The 25,906-nt window shown below is 48.8% G+C and overlaps 1 protein-coding gene and 1 long non-coding RNA gene across 2 annotated transcripts in view; both read left to right on the top strand.

Annotated features, from left to right (window-relative positions):
- The first annotated feature begins 12,189 nt into the window (after positions 1 to 12,189).
- Positions 12,190 to 14,668, top strand: CEBPA (CCAAT enhancer binding protein alpha). Its single transcript, XM_054078771.1, has one exon. The coding sequence runs from the start codon at positions 12,344 to 12,346 to the stop codon at positions 13,310 to 13,312; it is 969 nt and encodes a 322-aa protein (XP_053934746.1). The 5' UTR covers positions 12,190 to 12,343; the 3' UTR covers positions 13,313 to 14,668.
- Positions 14,669 to 17,013: 2,345 nt separating this feature from the next.
- The window catches only part of LOC128853487 (uncharacterized), a 27,847-nt gene continuing 18,954 nt past the window's right edge, over positions 17,014 to 25,906 (top strand). Inside the window, exon 1 of the long non-coding RNA XR_008452047.1 lies at positions 17,014 to 17,252. This is a non-coding gene — a long non-coding RNA (uncharacterized LOC128853487). The remainder of the gene's footprint in view (positions 17,253 to 25,906) is intronic.

Genomic DNA, 25,906 nt, shown 5'->3' with positions numbered 1-25,906 from the left:
CTATTGAGGCTTACAAAAACATTTAAGAAGTTCTCTGTGCTTAGGCTTACAGTCGGAAAAGCATTTTGTCACTGTTTGAACTGTTTTTGTTGTGTCTGATTCCAGTGGTTGTGTGTGTTACCTCTGTCTTCCTGGGCAATTATTTCTTTGCTCTAATATAAAAACCATACAAACATAGTGGACTACAACCTACCCTTTAAAAAACATGTTTTTCTCTAAGCCATTCCATTCCATTTTCTCTAAGCCATTCTATTCCATTCCTTGCCTCCATTTCCCTCATGGTTAAGCCTCCACTGGATTTTTTACTTGATTGCACATTTCTCTTAAATGTTTACTTTTCACACATGGTGCTACTGTGTAGTTTTTCCCTCTGGTCTAACATCAGTGCCTTTGGGTTCTTCTAGATCAGAAGTCAGTCATTTCCTTTCCAGTGGTTTAGAAGAGAGGAATAATAAATACATTTGTATATATATTTTACAAGTGGAAGTAAATAGGCCCCTTCGGTAAAAACACACAGTTCCAGGCGGTTAAGGCAAGTATTTGAGGGCAAATGCACTGAATTATAAAAAAAATAAAAGCTTTTCTTGGTAGCTGCTACCCCTGTTCTCTCAGCTTAGGTTTGCTCAACCTAGAAAGGCTCTTCTGACTATGACTGCATTCCTTATGATCCCCAAGCAGATGACATTCATTCAGGACTATAGCAGAACTACAAAGTCTGTAGGAGAGGTTTTCACTAGTCTTATTATTGCAAACCTCCCTTCTCTTAATAGCCCTTGTGTTTTGGTGTTATAAGAGTTGCTTTTCCCATTCAGGACTGAGCTGCTCTGGGACTAAAATCTTATTGTTAGCCATCTAAATTTTGCAGAGCTGAGGTTATCAAAGCTTCAGAAAGCAGATGGGTTGCTGCATGTCATATTTTGGGAATCAGGCTATATCACAAAAAGCTATTATTAAAAAAAATACAATTCAGAAAGAAAAGTGACACGAATACCTCTGTCTGTTTGTTTGAAAAAGCTTACGTTTGACAAGCACAGAATCTGAGTGTTTTTCTCAGTCTGATTTGATAATTCAAATGATAGAAACTCTTCTATTAATAGATGATTTGTCAGAGGTAGCCTTTTAGAATAGGTGAAGAGAAGGCAGAGGAAACATTGCTTGGTGGTGACCTCTGTTTCAGGATTGCACTTCTAATTCTAGCCCTGACTCGCTACAGCCTTGGAAAGTCACAGCGCTTTTGTTCTAGAAAAGACTGGGTAAAGAAAGGAGCCATTCTGTTCTAATAGCAAACATCCATTTTATTGTAACACTGCCTGGAGTTCATTTACAGTAAAAATCCAATGGCTTTGTTCTTTCTCTCTATGCAGCTAATAAGTCTCACAAGTAAGTATTTCCAGTTTCTAGTTCTGCATCTTCCAGTACCACTTCCCTTTTTTTCAGTTATCAAAATATTGAAGTTATCCAGATATCTCGAGTTACTCACACTGGTTCCTGAAAAGATACGGACTCAATTACATGTGCAGAACAAAGGGCATGTTTCTCAAATTGGGGGACAGCAAAAAATAGACAGCTGCTCCCTCTCCTACGTCTTTAGAGGGCTCTTGAGTGATGGCAAAAGGAATCAGGCTAACACAGAAATCTTAGTGTCTTAGAAAACTAATGTATTGATGCTCACTTTTACTAGCAACCCAAGCTGCCATTCGTGTAGCTGATGATGCTACACTTCTCTCTGGCTACAGCTGTTCCCATTTCCCCTGCAGGTTTAGGTGGGGGATTGGTACTTCATAGGCAGAATCTGGTATACCCTGAGATTTAACTCCTTAATTACCACATTTGTGTTTCATGCCATTATCAGGAAGTGAAACTTTTTAATCAGAAACGTTTAGCTGGCACTGTTAGACTTAGCCAGTTGTGAAGGTGGAGGAGTGGTGTGCCCATTTCTGCAAGTTTTACTTTTTTGTATGTTCTTTAACAGGCAAATATCAGAGGCTTCACTTTATTAGCTACAAAATACGCGTTGATGATTTATTTTTTAGTGAAACTTTTATCCAGCCAATGTTTATTCCTCATGCTGCCAGGAATTTGTGCTTCAAGCCAAACCATCTCAGGTTCTCCAACACGTATGTTTTATTTCTTCTATAGAAATACCAGAATAATGAATTGGAAGCTTTCTGGTAGGTATTTGAATTTGAAAATATTCCGTGTGTTCCTGAAGAGTGCCTGGTCTGGGAGGAGGCTCTAAGTGTGTCACACTATCCCAAAGTGTCCAGATTTCTGGAACAGCATCTACCAAAACAAAGGAGTGCCATATATCTTTACAGTTTTGAACAGGATTTTGCAGTTTTTATCAACCTGCATTTCTGTTTGAGTGTTCTCTGGCTTTGCTGTGGTGTCTAGTGACCCATTTAACATCGCTATAGCCATTGCTGTGAATTTCCCTGGGGTTTGGCTTGTGTTCTAGGTGAATTTCTTCAGTAATTGTACCGAACAATGCAATCTGGTATCTACAGAGCGTGGCAGGGATTTGTGCACTGATCAATACCGGGGTTTGCTGCCATGTGTATGTAAAATGTTAGGTGAGGTGAGGCTGCATAGCTAAAGATGAGTAAAAACAAAGTAGATAAATGGATTGAAAGGAAAATACCACGTATCGTGTGTGTATATGTGCACATATAAAATCTGGTTCAAAAGAGACTCGTTAGAACTGAACAAGTCTGAGCGAGAATTAATGGCCCACACCTGGGAATAAGAGGCGAATTCTCAAGTATCCAGGTTTAGTAGCTGCCACACCTGTCCTATATTCCCAAAAGCATAAATGAGGCCTGCAAGGATTTAGATAGCTTAGCTTCTGAATGCACAGTGCCATGGCTCTTTTCCAAGGCATCATCAGTCACCGCATGAAAATCCCCACCCATAATTACCAGGGCATTATTTGTCACAGGGCATACTCTAGTGAAGAACTTTGCCTTATTCATATGATAGCAAGAAGAGTAAGTAGTTTTAGGGATTAATTTTATCCAGACTTGAAAATGGTTCTTCAGAACAGAAGGCTAAAATAAATACCCTTCCAGAAAAGCAATTAAACTGGAGAGGCATAGCTCTGCTTCCTCTTCACTCTCATGGTGCTGGGAGAAGGAGGACGCAAACTTCTTTCCTATCAATGGTTTTATTTTTCCCTGCAACCTGTATGACCATTGAAATACCCTGAAAAGCTCAATGAACAGCCTCTCGGAAAGAAAAAAAGAAACTGAGGTCTTGTCACCTGGCAGGGGATTGTCCGCCTAATTGTTTACTCTGCCTGCATCATCGAAGTGAGTGGAAAATAATTTAGTTACACCTGGATGGCACAAAATATGTGGGAGGACAAATTTAGAAGGTCTACTGGCAATCACAACCTGTCTGTCACTGACCTCCTGCTGCTAACATCTAGGAGAACTTCATGCGGGTAACCCCTGACAGTGATGATTCTATTAGGGAAGCAGAGTCTTGCTCTTGTCCCCAACAGAAAAAAAGTTCTTGCCTCAACAGTGGCATCTCCTTCCAGAAAGCTGATATTGCTGCATTTGGTAACTTTTTTTTGCCGCTTCTGCCTCCTGAAGTGGAAGCAAATTCAAAAGAAACAGTGGGGCACAGTGCACACTCCCAGCACACTCTAGACTCCCAGAAGAACAAAGCAATTACACTCACACTTGCAGGTACCTGAATATCTCAGACATAGTGAATTCACCAGACGCAAGCCAGGGTTGGGTTTCTATTGAATATAAAAACTGCAGCCAAATTTGTAGAAAGAAGTCACTTGGGTAGCATGTCCTGGGGACAAAAATGCCACTGGAGAAGGGTTCATCTGGTTTCCTCTCCTCCCAGTAGTAACTGGATCAGATTTCTTGACAGTCAGGAGAAGCTTTACGCTCCCATCGCTAGCATGTCCTTTGAGGTCATGTTTCTGCACCTCACCGGCCTTAAAAACCAACTCCCAGATCTCTGTACAGAGGAAACACTCCTTGTTCTGAGTTTCTAAGCCATTGTGTGGGATTTTCCTGTATCAAGCGTGATTTAGTTGGTCAGAAGTTCTTCCACAATGAAGACAACAACTGAAATTACCAGGAATTTTGCCCAAGAAAAGAATTCAGGATTAGTAGTGTTATAACAAAGTTGCTACAAACAGGTTGCCCAGGGAGGTAGTGGAGGCCCCATCCCTGGAAACTTTCAAGGTCCGGTGGGATGAGGCTCTGAGCAACCTGATCCAGTTAAAGATGTCCCTGTTCTGCGGGGGACGGGGATTGGACCGGATGAGCTGTAAAGCATTCTATGACGAAGTTGATGTTGGTGACTTAGGGGGGAACAGCCTGTCTGCAAAAATACAGGAGAAAAAAAGGAAAGGAAAATTGATGTGAACACAGAACACTGCAAAACAGATTGAACCTGCTCTCGTAGACTCCCAGTGCTGTTTGTGCACTGGCAATCGATACAATGCCAGCAGCCACTTGGCAGAGGCTGAGACTGACTCTGTGACTTCCCTGAAGGCTCTTTCTCTACATGCCCAATATTTGCTGAACATACACATTCCAAAGAGGACTTTACTAAGGTGTACACAACCATAGAACCCTTCAAAGCACACAGTGGATGTGGTTAAAGTCACAATCATTTCTCCAGGTTTTTGAGGCCCTTCTCCGGGGAGTAGAGGTGTTGCTTTGAAGTCCCTGTGGAAGTGCGGTTTGGCAGTTGGAGAAAAGGACTTTGCTTACCAGGAAATGAAATTCTTCGAGGTATGTTGCTTATGTGTGCCTTCATCTCACGTCCTCTTTTTCCTCTTGTGTAAAGCCCCTTTGACGTTAAGGGACTCACCCAGGAGTACAGCACATGTGCTGGTCTTTTACTTCCTGTGAACTAAATGAAGATGGGATGAGTGCCTCCAGCTGTATGGCTACTCCCAGCAGGAATACACATACTGGCAGCCAGTCTGAGAATTCCAGCCATGAGAGACTACCTTACCACCAACAAGTTAAGGTGGGATGTTGTGCTTTCCTGGTCCCATAAATAACTGGAAAGCTTTGGGCAGTTTCTTTCTGAGTGGTTTTAAATAGATTTCTGGAAAGATTTTCAGTAGTCTTAAAGTTTGATACATGTCACATGTTCTGATAATCTACAACCAGATGGATTTTTTTTTTTTTTTTAGCCTTGACCAAAATATGTAGATCCAAGGACTTAGAAGCATTTCGGTGCTGGAAGGGAGATTTGCCTGAATAGCTCTAAGCCCACTGAACAAACAGGCAAGGGACACTGGAGCAAAGTCTGGCTCCCTGAAGACTGTCAGAAGATCTGAGCTCTGCCTGCAGCATTTCCCACAGTTTGAACATTGAGCCTTTTCTTATCATAGGGACACAGATATTTAGGATTTTATTGTCTTTCATAGAATTCAGGCACCAGTTTTTGCATATGCAGTGGAATCAGCAGCTGAGCTGGCAGAGCTTTCTGTACAAGGGGCAGCAGAGTTGCCCACAGTGTCTTGCATTTCCATAAAAGAGAAGGAAATGGGAGCCTCAAATTTTTACCAGTGAGCTGCTGAGCTGAGAAAATGATGTTTATTTCAGTTTATTAATAAAGGAAAAGATTAACTCCCAAGTGGTCTGGATACTACCATAGATGCAAATGATCGCTTGATGACTTAAGTTAAAAGTAAATGATCCATAAGCCCTGCACTTCGTTACTTAAATACTTCCATCTACTAAGCCTTCCTAAAAGGCTCCAGAAAGTTCATGCTGGTGTGGAATAGCTCCCTTTTTAATGGAAAATACTGACCCACCGTTGGCTGTACTGTCCTATCCAACCTGAATACCAGCTGCGTTGGCTGTGGTGACTGTCAGCAATCATTTTTCTGACCTAGAGCAACAGGATTCTGTGCAGTTACACTTCTCTGTCCTTCTCTTTTGACAGCTGAGTGTCAGACTGCAGACAGCCAGCACAGATACTTCCCTACACAGTATTGAAAGGGATTCTGCCTCCCTGTGCTATGGGTTCTGTGGCATTCAGGGGTTTAGATCATCATCTTCCTTTTAAAATCATACATTTTAATAAAAGAAAATCCATTACTGTAGCACCCAACACTAAAATGTCTTGCAAGAATTCTATATAGGACGGTGCAACTCTAAAATTCTGGAAGTTCTAGCTGCTCTTAAAGAATAGAGGAGTTTTTTTTCCTGAAATTAAATTTTACTTTGCCTTGTTAAATTTCACTTTATGTTCTATGTACAATGTTTATGTCATAAAAGTGACCGGTTTGTACTGCTCATATTCCCCGTTAACAGGATGTTGGGGTTTGTTAAGGAATGTGGGATTTATGCTGATATTAAGATATTGCCTGTAAATTGCATAAAATTAGCATCTAGTTTAATTATTTAGGCCTGCAAGAATTATTCAGGGTGAATAATTTAGACTCAAGAAAAACTTATTACTATTTCTTATCTTTACTTACAGCAGCAGAAGGAAAATAATAGGTGTTTTTGCAGTATGGGAACCCAGTTGCATAGCCAGTTCAGTTTTTCACTTAGAAACACAAGTAGTTTGCGAGGAGTTCTTGTGTGGAATTAGAAAGCTCTCAGCCCTGGGCTCGTGCTGAATGACTAGCTTTGATCCTACCGAGCTCCACTATTAACTACATGACCGTGTAAGTCTCCTGACATTGTTGCTACCTCCTGGTTGAAGGGCAGTGCCTTTTTAGCCTTGCTTTACGAGGATTAGATACAAAACCATCTTGCAAACAGCCTAACGTTGTCACTGCCTTTTTACTTTCTTAAACATTATTGCAAATGAAATATCATTTTTATGCTTCCATAAAAGGAATTACAAAGATGATGACTCCCATCAAAAGCAGTCTTCTGGGCTTATTCATAGGAATTCTGATAATATATATTTAAAGCACTCGGTAGCTCAACTGTCAGCTGCCTTTAAAAACTAAGCAGGAGGAATAGTTTGTTCCAAGTGTCACGGTTTGAGGTAGCAAGTCCCGTTTCCTCTAAAACCCTTTGTCCTTGTAACCTCCCAACTTTAGTTTCTAGGTGTTAATGGGACAGTGATCCTTTCAGGGAACATCTGCTGATCATTAGACTTGCCTGGTTTGCAATTCACTCTAATTGCCTTTAAGATAAAAACTTTTTTTTACTTAAAGCCCAAGATAGAAAAAACGTAAATACAAAGGTCTTGCAGAGCTCCTGCGGCAGTCAGTGATGTCTCTTTATTTTTATGCTGAATGTCACTGTGTGCAGCCTTTTTCTACAAAGTCTTAGGAAGCCGAGTAGGTGTTACCTCAGCGGATAGCAGTGCCAGGTCCTTTTGCTGGAGGTTCTTGAGTGACCTTTGGAATCCCTGCAGGGAATGAAGTCCGTATCTGCTGTCACTGCCAATGGCTGTGGAAGAGCCGGTGCTGCCCCATCCGCCTGCTGCATGGTCAGCTCCGAGGGGAAGTCGCTCTGCAGCAGGGTACCATGTGCCAGGCTGTAGATGTGAGCTGCCTCTTAAGTCTCATCCCCGGACAGTGGTTACTGTTAGGAGAGTCAGGAAATTCTGATGCCAGAAGTGTGGCTATTATTAACCTGAAACTGATAACCAAACTGCGATCATTTTCAAGCTGAGATTGCCTCTGACTTGCTTCCTTCCTCGGTGTGTCTGTGTTCCCCAGTGATGGCAGTTGCTTCGATCATGGTTTGGGTTCATCGGTGATGTCACCAAGTGGCTTGTAAGAACCTTGCAGAGCTTCCTTGTGACTCCCTTTCCTCTCACTGCCTCTGACATTTCTCATTTAGTAGGCCAGCTCCTGCTTAGATTACTCACTGTTCTTTGGAACAGAATTTAATCCTGTATCTGAAAAGCATTTGGAATATTCTGGGTGCTATGCATATGGCCAGTGAAAGAGGAACTGTGTGTGTAATGGCTTGTTAACCATGCAAAAATTGTGAATGGATAAACCACTTAGAGCTTCACAGACTGATTGTACATGATTGCAGGTGACGAGTTGGAAACGGATTGGGTTATGAGCACCATTTGCATGGAGGTGAGTGGTAATTGGGCAAATGGAATTGAAAAGATGCTTCCAAGTCAGTTGGCTTGGAAACTGCAAAGGAGTGAGCTCTCGGGAGAGGAGCCTTAAGTCAGCAGAGCACAAGGACAGCAAGGGTGCAGAACATGGTTGTAGAGACCCTGAAGACACGGGGCACAGAACTATGCCCAGCTGAGGAAAGCGTCCCTTTGTCACTCCCAGGACAGCGCCCATCCCTGCTCTGGCCCCAGCCGTGGTCTTCTCAACCTCCCCCCCTTCTGCAGGTGGAAGAGAGGAGAGGTTGGGCCATGTTGGCATCCTCCCCAACAAGTTTTGCGTGCAGACAGGACGTCGTCGGTAGCAACAGAATAACAAGGTAGTAAAATAAACGTGTAATAGCTCTCTGATTTTTAATGGGGGAGAGCACACGGTGTGTACTGAATGGTTGAATCGGGAAGCGGAGCGCTGCGCTGCCCACACAGCCTACAAAGCCAGCCTGGATCCCGTAGCCAGTGAGCCCCCTTCGCAGCCCACGGGAGTCAGGGGTCTGAGAACAGCACGGAAACCAAGTTCAGGAGAAATGAAGAGACTCCTGTGCAATTAAAAGCTCCAAACAGTCACAAAATTCACTTATATGAAGTGGATATTTCCTCAATCCATATAAACATAATCCACGATTATGTTTTGCTATTCGGTTTCCTTCCCTGCTAGCAGGCACCAGCACAGCTGACAATCATTGTACTTCTGGTGCTGGTTAGCATTGTGGAGCGCTTCTCCAGTCCTCCCTTAACTTCTTGGTGGCGAGATCTGCTTTGAGATGGAGAACAGCACCCTCAAGAGTTGACAGCGCTGCTTCATGGATCCATAGCGTGCAACACACATCCTTCCTCATGTAGTTAAATTCACTCCCTGACACACGGAACTGAAGCAGTGAGAACAAAAGTTTCCTCTTGACATTAGATGTGAAATATTTGGTCGCAGTCACTGTTGGTGTGAATGTGGAAATATGCGGTTGTGCCCGTCTGAGGGTTGATCAGCTTCTAAACGTTTTATTTGCCTTCAGAGAAGGAGGGGCAATAAAAAGACAAAGAATTGTCTTATTTGTCTGTGTCTGGGAACCTCGTTTTATACCATATTAAAATAATTTGAACAGGAATTTATGTTTTTGTGTAAAAAGAGATTATTTAAAAGTTCTTAACTTAGATAAAAGGGGTCTATATAAAAAAAAAAAATACCGAGCAAACCAGTCCTTAAATTGTGGGGACTTGTTCGTTAATTACAGTAATTAGGAATGGAATCTGATCCTAAACTTTCTGATTTACTTTGAATTTCTTTTAATATGTGGTTAGGCCTTAATTTCAGAATGATTATAAATTGTGAGAACGTTTTAAGACTACAGAGGCGTAGGTATTGCTATTAAATTACAAACTGAGTTATAGGCTTCTGCCTTTCATGCAGCACTGACCTTTTATTTTAAATGTGTATGGCCTATTCCTGGTTTTGCCAGCTCCAGAGTCGGATGATGCCCTTAGAAAGCTCAGAGTATAAACTGCTTACCAGCTACTATACCAGATGATATTTCTTCCCAGCAAGCAAGAAGTCCTGCTCTGGGTTTGCCCCTTTTCTGGGAACGGGTTCCCTTGAGTAGAACAAGCAGAATCCGGACAGTTGGGTACAATCGGGGATGTTTTACTCTCCACTCTGAAGCATCCAGAACTCGCTTCTGCCTCAGACTCGAGGCTTTTCTCTGCATCGTGACTCTGTTCAAAGTTCTTCTCACTGGTGTGGGGTTGTTTAGACCGTGCTACATGTCCCCGGGGGCCACTGAGAGCACCCTGCGAGGCACTGCTGCTGCGCCACAGCCAGCTCGTACCCTTTTAGATAATACTGACTGTAGATTAAAATAATTTAGGACTGATTTTTCTTCCCGTTGATAGTGGCAGGTAAAGAGTACATTCTGGAGTTGGACATGAATGTGTTTCCCTGCTGTAATCCTTTCTCCCAAGAGGGTACTAGAGTGCAAAAGCCAACAGACTCCTTGCTTTTGCTCATGAAACAGAGGTTCCCGTGTGCATTGAGTGATACAAAAGTGTGATTCCTGACACAGTGTAATTTTATTTCCTGCTTAAGACTTTGTCAATTATTTTTAATTGCAGAGAATCTGTCAAACCCTTTCTAAGCAATGAATTTACTGTTGTGAGTTTCTGGTTTGCTAGAACACACAGGACTAAGGCTTAAAGGAATTCTTTTCTCCAGCCCTCGCTATGGTTGATTTTTTGTGCCTGCAAACCTTCCTATGGCAATTTTAGGCCCGTGCCTGCTCCGATGGCCTTGATGTGTCCCTTCTCTTTGCCCGTTTGAAAGGGACCTTCTGGACCAGCAGTGCGAGGTGCCGGTGGGGCTTCCTAAGGTGCACTCGGGAGGTGATGCACGAGCTCTGCAGGCTGTGAGGGACCGCAGCAGGAGGGAACGCTCTGCATCCTCACCCCTCTGGAAACGGGGGCCCCTCGGAAAGCCGCGGCTTCACCCTGGAGCTGCTGGAAGAACATTCCCCGCTGCCCTCGGAGAGGAGGCGGCGGCTCAGCCAGCCAGCTCCGCTCTCCAGTCCCGCCGCGTGGGAATAGCTTTTTCTTTCCCCGAAGCCGACGGGAAAAGGGAGGCTGGGAAGGCAGACGGCGTCTCCAGGGGCTCACGGCCGGGTTACCGAGGAGCGGGGCCCGCCTGCCACATCGTTATCCCGGGAAAAACCGGGACCGTGTCCGCGCCCGGCACAGGCTGGGGCTGCCGAGTGCGCGTGGTGGGAGATCCGTGCTTACAGGTACCTGCTCCATCCCGGCACGGCAGCTCCCCCGGGATCGGGCTGCTCCATCCCGGCACGGCAGCTCCCCCGGGATCGGGCTGCTCCATCCCGGCACGGCAGCTCCCCCGGGATCGGGCTGCTCCATCCCGGCACGGCAGCTCCCCCGGGATCGGGCTGCTCCATCCTATCCCAGCAGCTCCCCCGGGATCGGGCTGCTCCATCCCGGCGGGGCAGCTCCTTCGGGATCGGGCTGCTCCATCCCGGCGGGGCAGCTCCCCCGGGATCGGGCTTCTCCATCCTATCCCAGCGGCTCCCCCGGGATCGGGCTGCTCCATCCCGGCACGGCAGCTCCCCCGGGATCGGGCTGCTCTATCCCGGCACGGCAGCTCCCCCGGGATCGGGCTGCTCCATCCCGGCACGGCAGCTCCTCCGGGATCGGGCTGCTCCATCCTATCCCAGCGGCTCCCCCGGGATCGCGCTCCTCGCCCCGCTCGCCCGGCTGGTGGCCGCGGCCGGTGAAGCGGCGCAGTCAAACGCGTCGAGGGCGAATATTCGCGAGCGCAGGCGAACTTTGAGACCGGGGAGCAGCCGGGTCGGAGCTGGGACGGGGAAACGGCCCCGCGACGGTCATCAGCGCGGAGCCTCCTCCAGCGGGGGCGGCAGCGCCCGGGGCTGCCCCGGGGCAGGGGGGGCGAGGGAAGGAAAGAGGGAAGCGGGGAAGGGGAGCGCAAAGGGGGAAGGGGGGAAGAGAAGGAAAGGGGGAAAGAGAAGGAAAGGGGGAAAAGAGAAGGAAAGGGGGGAAAGAGAAGGAAAGGGGGGAAAGAGAAGGAAAGGGGGGAAAGAGAAGGAAAGGGGGGAAAGAGAAGGAAAGGGGGGAAAGAGAAGGAAAGGGGGGAAAGAGAAGGAAAGGGGGGAAAGAGAAGGAAAGGGGGGAAGAGAGGGAAGGGGGGAAGAGAAGGAAAGGGGGAAGAGAAGGAAAGGGGGAAGAGAAGGAAAGGGGGAAGAGAGGGAAGGGGAAAGAGAGGGAAGGGGAAAGAGAGGGAAGGGGAAAAGTGGGAAGGGGGAAAAGTGGGAAGGGGGAAAAGTGGGAAGGGGAGATAGGAAAAAGGGGGAAAGGGAAGGGGAGGAGAGGGAAGAGGGAAGGAGGAAGGAAAGAAGGAGGGGAGGGGGTAAAGAGAGAGGGGGAAGGAGGCAAGGAAAGAAGGAGGGAAAGGGGAAAGGAGAGGAGGAGGGCGGCCCTGCCCTGCCCGGGCGCTAAGACCCGGCTGCGCGGCGGTCAAAGGTTCCCAGCAGGAGGCTGGGCACTAGAGGGCGATCCCCGGCCCCGCTGCGGGCGGGTATAAATAGGGCTGGCAGGAGGCAGGCAGCCCACTCGAACGGGGCAGGCAGGCAGCGAGCGGGGCTCGGGCGGGACGGGCGGGGGACAGGGACGCAGCCTGCGGGGCTGCCGCCGCCCAGCCCGAACCCTGGATTGCAGGAGCCCTTCACCATGCCCGGCAGACTGTAGGTGCTTCATGGAGCAAGCCAACTTCTACGAGGTCGACTCCCGGCCCCCGATGAGCAGCGGGCAGCACCACCAGCTCCAGAGTCCCCTCGCCTACGGCTACAGAGAGGCTCCCTCGGCCGCACCTGCCGCGGGCGGCGCCGAGCTCGGCGACATCTGCGACAACGAGAACTCCATCGACATCAGCGCCTACATCGACCCCGCCGCCTTCAACGACGAGTTCCTGGCCGACCTCTTCCAGCACAGCAAGCAGCAGGAGAAAGCCAAGGCCATCCTGGCCGGGGATTTCGACTTCCACGGCATGCACGGGGCCGGGGCCGCCGCCTCGGCGCCGGGGCACCCGCAGCAGCCCCCGCAGCAGCCGCTCTTCGGCTGCGTGGCCGGCTACATGGACGGCAAGCTCGACCCCCTGTACGAGCGCATCGCCGCGCCGGGCTTGCGGCCGCTCGTCATCAAACAGGAGCCCCGCGAGGAGGAGGAGGCGGCGGTCAAATCGGCCGCGCTGTCGGCGCTGTACCCGCACCACGCTCCGCAGCAGCAGCACCACCACCACCACCACCACCCCCCGTCGCACCTGCAGTACCAGATCGCGCACTGCGCGCAGACCGCGGTGCACCTGCAGCCCGGGCACCCCACGCCGCCCCCCACGCCCGTGCCCAGCCCGCACCACCCGCCCCCGCCCGGCGCCCTCAAGCTGCTGCCGGCAGACCACCGCGGCAAGGCCAAAAAGACAGTGGACAAGAACAGCAACGAGTACCGGGTGCGCCGCGAGAGGAACAACATCGCGGTGCGCAAGAGCCGCGACAAAGCGAAGCAGCGCAACGTGGAGACGCAGCAGAAGGTGCTGGAGCTCACCACCGACAACGAGCGGCTGCGCAAGCGGGTGGAGCAGCTCACCCGCGAGCTGGAGACTCTGCGGGGCATCTTCAGGCAGCTGCCCGAGAGCTCGCTGGTCAAAGCCATGGGCAGCTGCGCCTAGAGCCGCAGGGACTGCCCCCTCGCTGCGGGGCCGGCGGGCGCCGCCGGCTCTTGTCTTTTCCTTTTGATTTGGTTTCGTTCCATTCCTTTGGTTTGTTTTGGTTTTTTTTTTTTTTTCCTTATTTTTTTTTTTTTTTTCCTCTTTCCCGACCGTTCCCGACCGATCCGAGAAGCCAGGCAGCTGTAGTAAAGGTTTGTGCCTTAGGGATGACACGCGAATAAGCTGAAAACGCGGTGGGTTTTATTAAGGAGAGAGGAGAGGGGAAGGAAGACGTTCAAAAGCCCACGTGTCTACACAGGGTAAATAATAATAATAATAGTAATAAAGCACACGTGGCAATCCAGATGTGCCTTAGAAGGTGGCCGCGGGAGCTCTGGGGCTCCCCGTCCCCTCCCGCCTGGCAGGCCGCGAGGAGAAATGGGCGCTGGACGTGTGGGTTTGAAGGACGGGACGTCCCACGCGCCGGTGGGCCCGCGGCGCGGCGGGGGAGACGGGCCGGGACGAGGGGGCTCGAGGCCGCCTGGAGCAGCGAGGCGTGGGGCGGCCGCCGGACTGCTGCCGGGACTGCCCCGGCCTGGCTGGGCCTCTGCCCGGCCCTGTGCCGCCGCCGGACAGACGGACAGCCTGGACTGACGGAGCAGCAGCTCGCGAGGGAGGGCGGTGAGCTCCCTCCGTCGAAAGGAAGAGCGGCAGTGTCTTGTACTGTATGTCACGACGTGGCGAAGCACAAATGAATAAATACCTATCGATGCGGGTATTTACTATGAACTTCCAGTGTATTTTGCTTTATTCCAGGACATTCAGCTCGTTTCCAAGTCCCCGTCTGCCCAAGCTGTGCCTCATGTAATGTGAAAGCCTTTCCGTGTATACTAGCTACACTTTATTTTTATTGCATTACTTCGATCTTTGCCATCACATGACTTTCTTATCTGGTGACAGAGACTATGCCCTTGTGCTGCAACGTTATTTTATTATTTGTGTGGGTGAGTGTGAGTGTGTGTTGGCTTCCCGGCGGCGTCCTGGGCTGGCCGCTGCCTCCGGAGCAGGGCCGCAGGGCTGCGGGACGCCGGCGGAGGTGCTGCGGCACCTTTGGACTCTGGAGCTTCTCCCAGGGTGAGAGAAAAATAAACCAACAAACAAACAGACCCCCTTCCAGGGAGCGCGGGTGCCCGTGCAGAGCGTTTCTTCCTCGTGTCGTAGCTGCAGAAGAATTCGCCTGGTTGGAAGAGTTGTGATGGGAGAGGAGGACAAGGTGGAGAGGTGAAGCTGTTTGAAAGCCTGTGTCTGCGTGTGCGGGGTGCGTGTCTGGGGATGTATACATGTATGTATATGCACACACATCAGGGGGGTTTTTTAATTGGGGGGTGGGGGGGTGGGAACTGCATATAAAGTTTGTCCAAAGTCCTGGTTACCTTCATAAATAAACAGCATATATTCTACCGTAACCGCTTGCCTCGCTGTGTGTTTCCAGTAGTTACTCCATAGCAGGAGTGTGAAAGCCGTCCACTTTCTCCAGACGATGCATCCCGCTCTCCGCCAGCTCCTGCATCCCGGGCCAGGCTGAGCAAACAGGAGCCCGATTCCCTGGGTTCTGCCCCAAAGAGAGAAATACCCGGTTGCCTTTAAGAAAAGGGCAATTTCGTAACTGCTGGTGGTGCCAGCTGTGTGCCGTGAGTCACCCCTCGCTGCACCCCTGCTCCGCCTGCCCGGGACCGCTGGAAGGAGGGATGAGGAAGGCAAAGGCTTGGACCTGGGGGGAGCGGCGGAGTCTCCGTCCCAGCCCCACAACATCCAGGAGCGATTGGTGCCATCCTGCCCATTCCTCAGAGAATCACAGAATGCCAGGTTGGAAGGGACCTCCAGGATCACCTGGTCCAGCCTTTTCGGGTGATAAATCACTTAAATGAGATGGCTCAGTGCCTTGGGGGCTGTAGAGGAGTCCACCACTTCCCTGGGGAAATGATTCCAATGTTAACTGTTCTCATGGGGAAAAGTTTCCATCTGGATTCCAATAGAAATCTCCTCAGGAGCAATTTACATCCTGCCCTCCAGCAGGGCTTCTCACCTGGCTGCCTCAAGCCTGTGAGGGAAAGCTGCCTCCCATCTCATCACCCTCAGCAGCACCTGTGTCCACCTCTTCCCGGGGAGGGTGATCAGCTGGGAGAGCTGAGCTCACCCAGCATGGCAAATCCACAGGCATTAGGCACCCCAAAGAGGGATTTGGAGCCATAAGCGCCTGAGCCAATGCTGCACAGGCTGTGTCCTCCCTCCCCAGGGCTCCCAAAGCACCCCAGTCCTGGGCTTCAGCTGCGGGAGCCCTGCTCGATGCGCTGGGCTGGCAGCCACCCTGCTGCAAGGGTGTAGCTGGGGGGGAGAGGCTTTGCCTCCTTCAGGTGGGCTTCATCCCCTTCTGTGAGGGAGAAGAAAGGTAAGGCTGTTCCTCCAAAATCCTCTGGGACAGTTGGTCTGCGAGCACTTGCTACTCGGGATGGGTAAGAGGTGAGCATGGCTCATAGAATCATAGAATAGTTTGGGTTGGAAGGGACCTCGAAGCCCCTCCAGTCCCACTGCTGCCACGGGCAGGGACACCTCCCACTGGCTCAGGGGCTCTGAGCCCCATCCAACCTGGCCTGGAACCCCTCCAGGGATGGGGCAGCCACCACTGCTCTGGGCACCCTGGGCCAGGGCCTCCCCACCTGAACAGCAAAACATTTCTTCGTAATATCTAATCTAAATATCCCCTCTTTCAGCTTAAAACCATTCCCCCTTCTCCTATCCCTGCACTCCCTGATAAAGAGCCCCTCCCCAGCTTTCCCCTTTCATTACTGGGAGGATAAAGGTTTTTATTTCTCAGGTGTAAATGGTGGGGGGATTCAGAGCTGGGAATTTTCCAAGGGAAGAGTTAAGTGCTAATGTTGTCTGGCAAAAATAATGACTTTTACTTGTGCTTCCTTCCTCCCCAGCCCTGCGGAGCTCTTCTCCTGTCAGGTATGATGTGCCTAACTGAGTAATGCCGTCCGACGTGTAAAGCGGGGAAACGCTGTTATCATTTGAGCAGAGATTATTGCAGGGTATATGTGGGAGGGACTGTAATCTAGTGGTTAGAGCATGGGAATACAGTCCTGGTTGTTTGAGTTATGTTCTGAGCTGTGACTCACTCTGTATGTGTGTGTGTGTGTGTGGTTTCAGCAAATCATTTATGGCCTCAGACAAAGCAGATTTTTCCATTAATTGAAATGAACTGTAGATTAAACAGGTCTTCAGTGGCAGAAGAATCGACCATTCTATGATTCAAAATTAAGATCACCTATCTACCACGCAGGTGTTTCAATAGTTATATAAACACAGGATGCCCTGGAATAGTACGAAGGGTGTATTATTGGTAGGAGAAAAGAGTTTAGAGACACTTGCCTTAAACACAGTGCCAAAGCGAGCAGCGTTCCCTAATCCTAACCCTAACTGTGGGCTGGGCCTTCGACAAGGCCCTCAGCTCTGTCCTACACAACGTTCTTGCAGCGCAGCGCTCTTTTCAGGCTCTCTGTGCTTTTTTGCAGCCCGTGTTTTGCTGTGGTAGCCCCTTCCCGGCCCTCCTCAGCTGCAGCCCTGCATTTTCTCTTCCTCTCAGCCCTTCCCCCGACCCACAGCTGAACCTCCTCAAGTCCTTAAGTCATCGCCCAGGTGAAAAAAGCTCTCAGAGCAGCAAGTTCGGGGATGGTTGCCTGAGCACCAGAGGCAAAGCGAGCTGCACTGCGACGCCTCAGTGGCATTTGTGCCCCCGTGCCTGGCCGGTTTCAGCAGGCATGCACTGTAAGCGCCGGGCGGGGGAAAGGATTTTTATGCGTTACTCCAAATATCACAGGACATTGGAGCTGGAAGGGACCTCTGGGGATCGTCTCGTCCAGCACGCTGCTGCAGGAGAGGATGGTGGGGGATGCGGCAGGTAAGCGTGGCCGCCTTCGCGTGTGGCGTTCCCCCACGCCTCCCCGCGCACACGCACCCCACACTACCACTCTTTATTCTGGCTCGGGCGAGGGCTCGAGCAGCTCCAGCGCTGGGCAGGGTGCTGTGGGTGTGGAGATACTCGGCGGCGTTTGTCTTCGCGACCGCGGGGTGGCTTTTTGGAAGGTTCCCACCAAGCCTGTTGGTTTTCCACACAGCGCTGCTGCGCCGCCGCCGGCCTGTGCGTGTCCTGCTGCGCGTGTGGGGCTGTGCAGCCCTTCCTTCTCCGCCCCGCACCCTCGCCAGTCCCAGATGTGAACTTGGGGACACCGAGGGGGTGAGACGTGGGGGTGGGCAGTGACTGAGAGGCCGAGCGAGTCATCGCTTGTTGGCGAGGAAGGGAGTAGTTGTCTGCCAGCACTGTGTACAGAGTTGAGAGATTGCTCACAGTCACAGCAGAGTCCTGCAGCCGGTCAGGGGTGGCCAAGGAATGTCAGGATTGCTCAGCGATGGGTTTTTTTCCGATGCGACAGGCGAGATTGCCCCTGAGGAGTTTGCCTCATTCACCTTTGTTGGGCGGATGGAGGATAAGAGCAGGTTTTGGAGTGCTCCACATGAGTTTCCACACTGAAGGGGGGCGGTGGAAGATGCTCTGCTGTTAGGAGAAAGCAGGTGCTTCTCAGTGCTTTGTCCTGACCAGTATGAATTTACTGGGCGAATAATTTCACTTCTGTGGTGAAAGGAATGGCAAATGTCTGAGTAAAGGGTGGAGGAGCAGGCCCACTGCCCTCTCTTGGTGTCACAGATTAAGTGAAAAACAATGTTTTACATGTTGACCTATCTGGTTCTGGACATCTCTCTCTTCCCCAGTAAAGAAATCTGGTTTTATACAAGTGAAATTGCATACAAATACACCCCTTGCATGGAAATACCTGTGTTTCAGTGTGATTTGCTGTGCCGTATCTGAGGTAACTGCATTTTTAAGCCGAGACAATGCTTAGTAAGGATAAGCATATCGCAAGAAACTTCAGAAGAATCAGAAAGTCTGTAGAGATACTTCCTTCCAGCCCACATAATATCATTAATATTTTATTTATGGTTCTACTCAGTATCTCAAACTTATTCTGTGGATCCAAAGCGAGAAAGTCAGCCCTTATCCTGAAGAGTTTACAGCTGTGGGGGAACTCAGCTTGTGCTCACAGTTTACTGAGCACCTGTATTTCCAGAGTAACCCAGGTCGGTGTAGGTAGCCTGAAACAAAGGAATAGAGATTCTTTTTGTGTGTAATTTCCATTATCAGGTTTCTCTCCGAGCTGTCCTGGCGGGGCAAAGGCGGTGTGTTTACACTACTTTGCCTGCCAAGTACTTTGCTAGAGGTGTCCACAAACTCCCTCTCTGTGTGGGAGCAATAGGCTGATGTCTTAAGGACTCTGTGGGTATACCCCTTTAATTGGAAGGGAATCCTCACAAAAGGGAATCTGATTCATTTACTCTAAATATTTAAGTGCAATTTTCTTAGTTTAACACCATCCTATTTTGCTGCAGTATTGCATCTTGCCTCTGAAATTAATAGTTAACCACAGAGAAAGACAGGTCTGGCAGAATGGAAATCAGGCATTATATTATCCCATGAGTCACATACGTGCAGAGAACCAAACAAGTGTCAGCCAATGGCTTTGAGCCCAAAATATGTCAAAGAGGAGATGTGTATCGTCATTTATATTAAGTAGATAGAAAGCTTGTTGCCGTTCCCATTAAACAGGTTGGAGTTCTGCCACTGACTTCAGTGGGAACAGGATTGGGCCCATGCGGTGGAAGCTGGCTCTGGTTACCTGGCCTGGCTGTGTTTTCTGTGCAACAGGGAAACGCGCTTTAACAGCAGTTCCTGGTCCACAGAGAGATCCGAGACCTCCCCTGTTTTTCAGCATTGCTTCTCCCTTCAGTAGTTTGATGCCTCGACTCCTCCTTCAGAATGCAAGGATGTAGCAGGCGGCGATGGGCGCTTTCCTGCGCGCAGCTCCGCTGAGTAGCGAGTGGCCGGAGAGGGGGATTAGCGCAGCACCTTTTCTGAGCAGCGTTTTGTGATTTCTAATGATTTGCATTTAAAATAAATAACCGCATTTAGGACTCGACCCCAGTTCAGGCATTCAAACCGCTTTCTCTGGCAAAATCCTATTGGAGTCGGGGAAAGACTTGACAGAATAAATGCCTGAAAATGTGTTCAGAGCTCTTAAGAATAACGGGGAACTTTCGTACCTTAGTTTTCTCACTCTGGATGTTCCCTCCTCAGCTTCTAACGCGTCTGGTTGTGGACCTGCCTCAAGAACCAAATAAACCTTAGGCTGCTGCTGTGCGTTGGATCCACCATGTGATTTGTACTGAAGTCCCCTGGGGAGGGGAGGCGATGTGAGCAAATACCAGTAAGTACACCCAGACCAGGAACTGTGAGACCAGGGCCGAATGCCAGACCCGCTCTTGGTTGTGAAGTGTCACACATTTGAGCTTTTATTATAACTACAAGCTTAGAGTCATCTGTCACACGCGCGTTTTACTTTCGTTGTGTTGTCATTTATACATTTGGGTCTAATTTGCTTTTGTGGGACCGGGTTCAGTTCGGTGGACTGAGAACATATATCCACTAACTTTTGAAAAGTGATTTTCACATTTTTTTTTATTGACATGCCAATTCGGTTAGAACCCTGATGACAGAGTCAGGCTGAAATGAGTGTCTGTTGTTGATTCATAATTGTGCAAATTAGCATTTAGCCTTCTCATAAAATAATATAAAATTCGGAGGGCGATGTGCCAGGGCTTCTTGCTTCATTCCAGGCAGCAACCCTCCTGTGTTTACTGGAACTCATGTTCAATATCAAAAGAATGGGATTGCCAGAGTTTTCATACCAAAAATTTCTTGACCTATCTTGTTATTGGCTACAGAATTGGCTTATTCCAGTTGTTTCTGGAGGCGGAGGGGGGTTGCTATTGATGGCCATAAAACTAGGATTTGATTCCCTAGACCAGAGCTTTAAGAACAGCACTGTATTTTTTGGCTTGCCAAGTGAGGAATGTATGCAATAACTCTATTGGCAAAATTTATTTGAAAAAGCCAATGTATGATTACCACATGAAAGCATCAAGTTCTGATTTTAAGCGAACATGTGGGTAATGTAAATAAATAAAGCTCTAGGTATACTGCTGGGTGTTTGCATTGTGAGCAATAACATTTGCAAATATCACGTCAAGTATTCCAGGTTGATAAAACCCATTTAAAGGTGGCCTTTGCTGAGGCAATTTCCAAGTGGATATTTCCCCAAGGCCTGTAACAGTATATAGGTCACCATATAATATGTGAAATATGTCATTCACATTTTTAATTTAGCTCACGTAGTTTATTTTGTAAATTTATTACTAAAGTGGTGCAGGAAATATGATTTTTTTTTTAGCTATCAGTCATATAACTGTAACTTTTATCAGCTGATTTGTATATGGGTGATTTCCTCAGAATTTTGAACGGTGACAAATGTTTCTTGACATGACTGGTGTTCGTCGTGGCTGTTGTTCAGTAGCTGGATATTCCTCAGTGTCACATCAGTGACCTGGATTATTCCTGCAAGGACTCAGGAGCAACTGGCTGAGGGAGAGAGTGTTTTCCCCTATTCTTCGAATAGAGTGAAATTTGCTCCTCCCCTTCCAGTAGCCCAGAGGAGAACATATCAAGCAACGAGAATGTTTTGGGCTCAGCTGAGCAGTATACGTTTGGGTGTTTGCATTTCATGCTTGTAACTGAGAAATGGTTTTTAAAGGCTTGCAAACCACTGCCTCAGTTGCCCACTCCATGCCCGGTATGGGTTCCAGGTGCCTTTTCACTGGTTTTGCTGGGCGTTCCTGGTGGAAGGACACCGAGTTGTGTCCACCTTTTCTTTCTTGGGTACAGAGAGGAAGTTTTCCTGTCGCTGTGGCCGCTCTTCCCTTTGGAGGTGATGCAGCCGGTGGTGGCAGGAGCTCAGCCGGTGTCCCGGCTCTGCGTGTCCGCACTTTGCTCCGCGCTAACTGAGAGAAGAGGGCTGAGTAAACGAGCACAGCAAGACTCTAATGTGAGTCTGGCCGTGCTGTCTCCGGCGCTGCCGTGCGTGTAAAATGTACGTGAACAAAGGAGCAGGTTTGCCTTCCCCAGCATGGTGCTACAGCACAGGTCATCGCAGGGCAGCTCCCGCGTAACCGAGGCCACCGGAGACACGGAGGGCTGTGTTTGGAAGCAAAGGTGATGCTGAGGGAAAGGTAGAGAAGAGAAAAGAAAAAAAGAGTGCAGTTAGGATGCAGAAGCGAGGATAATTAGAGTTTGATTCTGCTGGTGGCAAAAGTTGCATTAAATTTACCTGGACTGGGAGCAAATATTCAAGGAGATGAATCCAGGAGAAGGAAAGGGAGAGCCTGAGACAGAGCAAGCTGTCTGACGTCTCTCCTTGGAGGGCCTGGCACTTGAAACGGTATCCAGCCGAATCCTGGACGTGTGTGTGTGCTGGCTGATGGCAGGCAGGGTGTAGGCGTGCTGAGGTAACTTTATTTTTTTAAGCTTTCATGCTATATAGCATAATCTGTTTATTTAGAAAAGCATATTTTTGCCCCAGTCAGAGTCCTTTCCCGTGAAAAGCAAAGTGCTCTCGCTGGAGGACCGCTGGGTTTTGTGAAATATGAGAACAGCGAGAAAAGTTTCAGAAAATTTTGAAACGTAGGGGAGCCCTTTCCTGTATTTCTTCCATCACAAATGTCCCGCCTGGTAATTCCAGTGGGGCAGGAGAGCAGAGTAAGGGAACCATTCAGTCTGGGGTTTGTGTACATCCTGGGCACCCTTTTGTGGTGTAAGATATGGAATATGTGCTCCCACTGGAGAAGGAAACACGGGTACAAGTTCAACTGGTTAGCAGCTGCCCTGGCGCGTAACACAGAACTGGGAGATAAGCTTTTAGGGCAGGTTTGCCAGTGAGGGGTGTGCTTCTCATCACAGGGCTTAAAACACCCAGGTTACTTTCTGATATTGCCATTTTACAGCGGCAACCTTGCAGCTGCGAATCCCAGGGGTCGCGTTTGCACGGCCGTGTGCGTACGGTGCGGCGGATGAGGATGTGTTTTTGCTGCAGTTTGCATGGAAATTATTCTTACGTGCTGAAAATCTGGCACGTTGCTGCACATCCAAGTTAAGCTGTTGTTTACGTGTATGTAGACTTTTCTGATTTGGACACACAACTGCAAGTTTTCAGGAAAAATCTCACTTTCAGATTAAATGCGGGTCAAAGGATCGAAAGATTTTGAAGCCAAATTACATTTTCTGGGGATCAAAATGTATATAGGCTGTGCTAGAGTTCCTTTTAAAATGAGCTTTATAGATTTCATATGTGACTGCGTTAGTAGAGTCTATAATCTGTTGGCAGTTATGACTTCTGGACCTTTGCAATTTCAGTAATTTTATGTGCTAATAAATGGCTCATAGGCAGCTCCCTCTTCCCCGCCAAAACAATAATGCTGACTGGAGAATTAGGAGACCTCAAAAGAAAAAAAAGAAAACAAAAAAAAGGAGGAAAAAGAAAATAAAAAGGAGAAGAATAAATTGAGGAGAACTTTCTTTCAGTTTGTTCCCTCACTCCTTTGGCTTCGTGCACTCGAGGTGGGTTTTCAAACTTGCACTATGTTCCTGCTTTTTAATAAAAAAGGATTAATTCTCAGGAGGTCAGGAAGACGTTGTTTGCCTTGAACTGTGATCAGATCGTACGCTGGCGATACTGCCGAGCGTCGCCCTGCACCCCAGAGCAGAGCTGATGGGTGTGAGTTGGCCAATGCGGATCTACCTGCGTTGCCGTGTGCGCCCAGGGGCTTTGAGCCTCCGGCAGGGTCAGGATTTATTCCTTTGCTCTGCGTGGATGACAAGAGACTCCCATGTGAGGAGACCCAGGCTGATGCTTCCGAGGCAGCGCTTGTTTGGAGGCGTGCGGGACTCGGGGCAGGCAGGGGATGGAGGGGTGTGCCAGGCACCATCCAGAGGCACCGGAGAGGGGAACAAGCCCAGACTACCTTAACTGTGAAAGAGTGACTCAGCTGTTTCTGCAAAGTTTTGAGTTTCAGCAGAATATTTTTTCCGCTATGCTGACAGCTTTTCCACCCACGTATTGCATATGTGGCTTCGTGCCACAGAGGTATTTTAGGATTATAAAGCCTAGTGTAAATTTTTAAAGTTACGTATGAAAAAAAAGGTGCCTTCTGGAGCTTAAAATGTATGGATTGTGGAGAGCATAGGGAGTAGGGGATGTTTCTGAGAAAACCCAGGGCTCAGGGTAGATATATCCCCATCTATCGATTACTTGGTTTTGTTTATTCTACCAGAACCTGGCCAATGACATTTTTTGTATCTCCAGAAATGGAAATCCCCCCCAAGTTTTGGCATTGTTTTTATCGTGGAGCGGAGTTAGTCATTCATATACCTAGCCTATACCATTATTTTTTTTGATCCTATTAGTATAAGGCATTCCGAAACAATCCTGCAGGGAGAATAAGGAGAGATATGTAGGGAATTAAGCCTAATAAAATAAAAAGGTTTCTTAATCTGTCGAGGGTATTGCAATATTTGGTGAGTTACTATACTCAGCTGAAGATGAAATTGGACAGAGCGTGCTTGTAGTATTATTCCAGCACATTGAGCCATTACATGAGAATACATCCAGTCTGCTTTGGGCAAGACATTTGTCAGCTCTGTACACAAGACTGTAACCCTTGTTGTCACTCTGTGACTGCTGCATGAATCAGGTATGGGAGGATGGATTGAGGAGGAGGATACTTAGGCGCTGGGGTTGTGCTTGGTCATTTATGTCTTTAAGCAACCCAGCTGTGGAATCCAAAGATTTCCTCTGTTGTCTCAATTGTTTTTGTGCCACAAATGCTGATACAGCAGCAAAAACCTCTATCAAGGGCCTCACCACATCATGGGACCAGAGAAGAAAAAGAGCAGAAATCCAGGGAAGTAATGTTCGTGACCAGTAACTGCCACTCTACAGCAGATCCCCCTTGGAAAGCAGGCAGGGCTATGGCTTCTTTTGACTCCGTGTCAGCTGAAGAAGCAGTAATTCATTCGGGATGTTTGCAGCCCTCCTCGGCTTTCTTTGGTGTTTGCATTTTGGGGTTTGGGACAGTGTTTTGTTTTGGTCATTTATGAAGATACTTCCAAAGGAAAGATATAATACAAAATGACAGCATACATTAAGCATAAAAGCATCACTGTCCTCTGGGAGCTGTCGAAGAAGAAAACGCAGAGCCACTGAATTGCAACCCCATCAAGTGCCAGAAGCGCCCACTGGCAGGTCAGCAAATCTGTGGTCATCGCTGAGCAGATAGAAGAGAACCAAAGGGATAAGTGACTTTTGTCCCTGGCTGGAAGGAAGACAAAGGCTCACCCTTTGTTTCACCCTCGGGCTGCAAACGGACCAGGAGATGAGTCCTCCCAACACCTCGCGCTGGATGCTGATCCGTATTTCTCCTGTGTCACAGCAAGGCAACTTGGTTCCTCCGTTGTCTCTTACAGCAATGTTAAAACAAAGGGGAGCGGTCCTGCTCTGCAGCCGGAGCCCAGGTTTGGCACCGTTTATCACTCTAGGCTGAGTTTGGAGATTTGTGAGGCTGAGATTCAAAGTGAGACTCGGTGGATGTGAGTGCCATGGGAACCAGAGTGAGCAGGAGGCTTGCATGGATCCCCTTAGGGTTGGAGCTGCTGAGTTTCGTACGGTGCTGAAAAAAAAAAAAGATAATACGGTGTCTCTGGAAAAAAAAAAGAAACCTGTCTGTGTCTCGAGGCAACTGTGGGCACCTTCAGCCAGCACCTGATTCACTCGCGAGCGGTTACCCACGAGGCATTTCAGCTGGCAGACACTTGTCCGAGGCGCCGTAGGCCCTAAGCGCTGTTTTCAGTTTAATCTATTTTTAATGTAGCGCCTTATTCCAAACTGCTGAGTTCTCACATTCCCGAGCTGTCATGGTAATAGGATTGTGCAGTCTTATTGGCTACAGTTTTCCACCTCAAGTGCCAAAAGTTAGGCTCCTAAATCCATATTCAAATTCCTTAATGCGACTGACAAATCCCACAGGAGTCGGTAGGAGCTGGACGTGGTCTGCACCTTGGAATACGAGCCATGCCGTCGGGTGTCCACACAGCCTGGCTGCAGGCACCCAGGGCTTTTAGGTGTGGGCCACCGTATGGATGGGTTGAGCCAGACTAAGGATGCGTATCCCCAAAGGTCCAGAGTTGTTGAAGCACGGGGTTCTTTGCTCGGTGCCGCTGTACCTGCCGTGAGGTGGAACTCCCTCGCGCCGTGACCGTGTGAACTGTTGTGCAATGCACAGGGTGGCTTTGGAAGGAGGGTTTATGGGCAGCCGTTCTCCTGGTGCGGCTGCCTTCTCATCCAGAATGGCCTCCAATGTCAATATGGAGAAAGGCGGCAGGGTTAGCGCAAGGAGGAATTCTGTCAGGGATTTGGAAATGGAGTGCGCTCCAAATCATGGCGAGTGGCAGGAGCAGCAGCAGCAGCACGCCCGTCCTTTCATTGGCTTCCTGTCTGCGCGGCTCCTCTACCCGTGATCTAGCACTGCGTATTTTTACTCCACTACCTTCTTCTG

Source organism: Cuculus canorus, chromosome 13 (genome assembly GCF_017976375.1).
Source record: "Cuculus canorus isolate bCucCan1 chromosome 13, bCucCan1.pri, whole genome shotgun sequence".
NCBI classification, from domain to species: Eukaryota; Metazoa; Chordata; class Aves; order Cuculiformes; family Cuculidae; genus Cuculus; species Cuculus canorus.
Note: the sequence above shows the minus strand (reverse complement) of the source record. Positions and strands in the feature narration are given on the sequence as shown.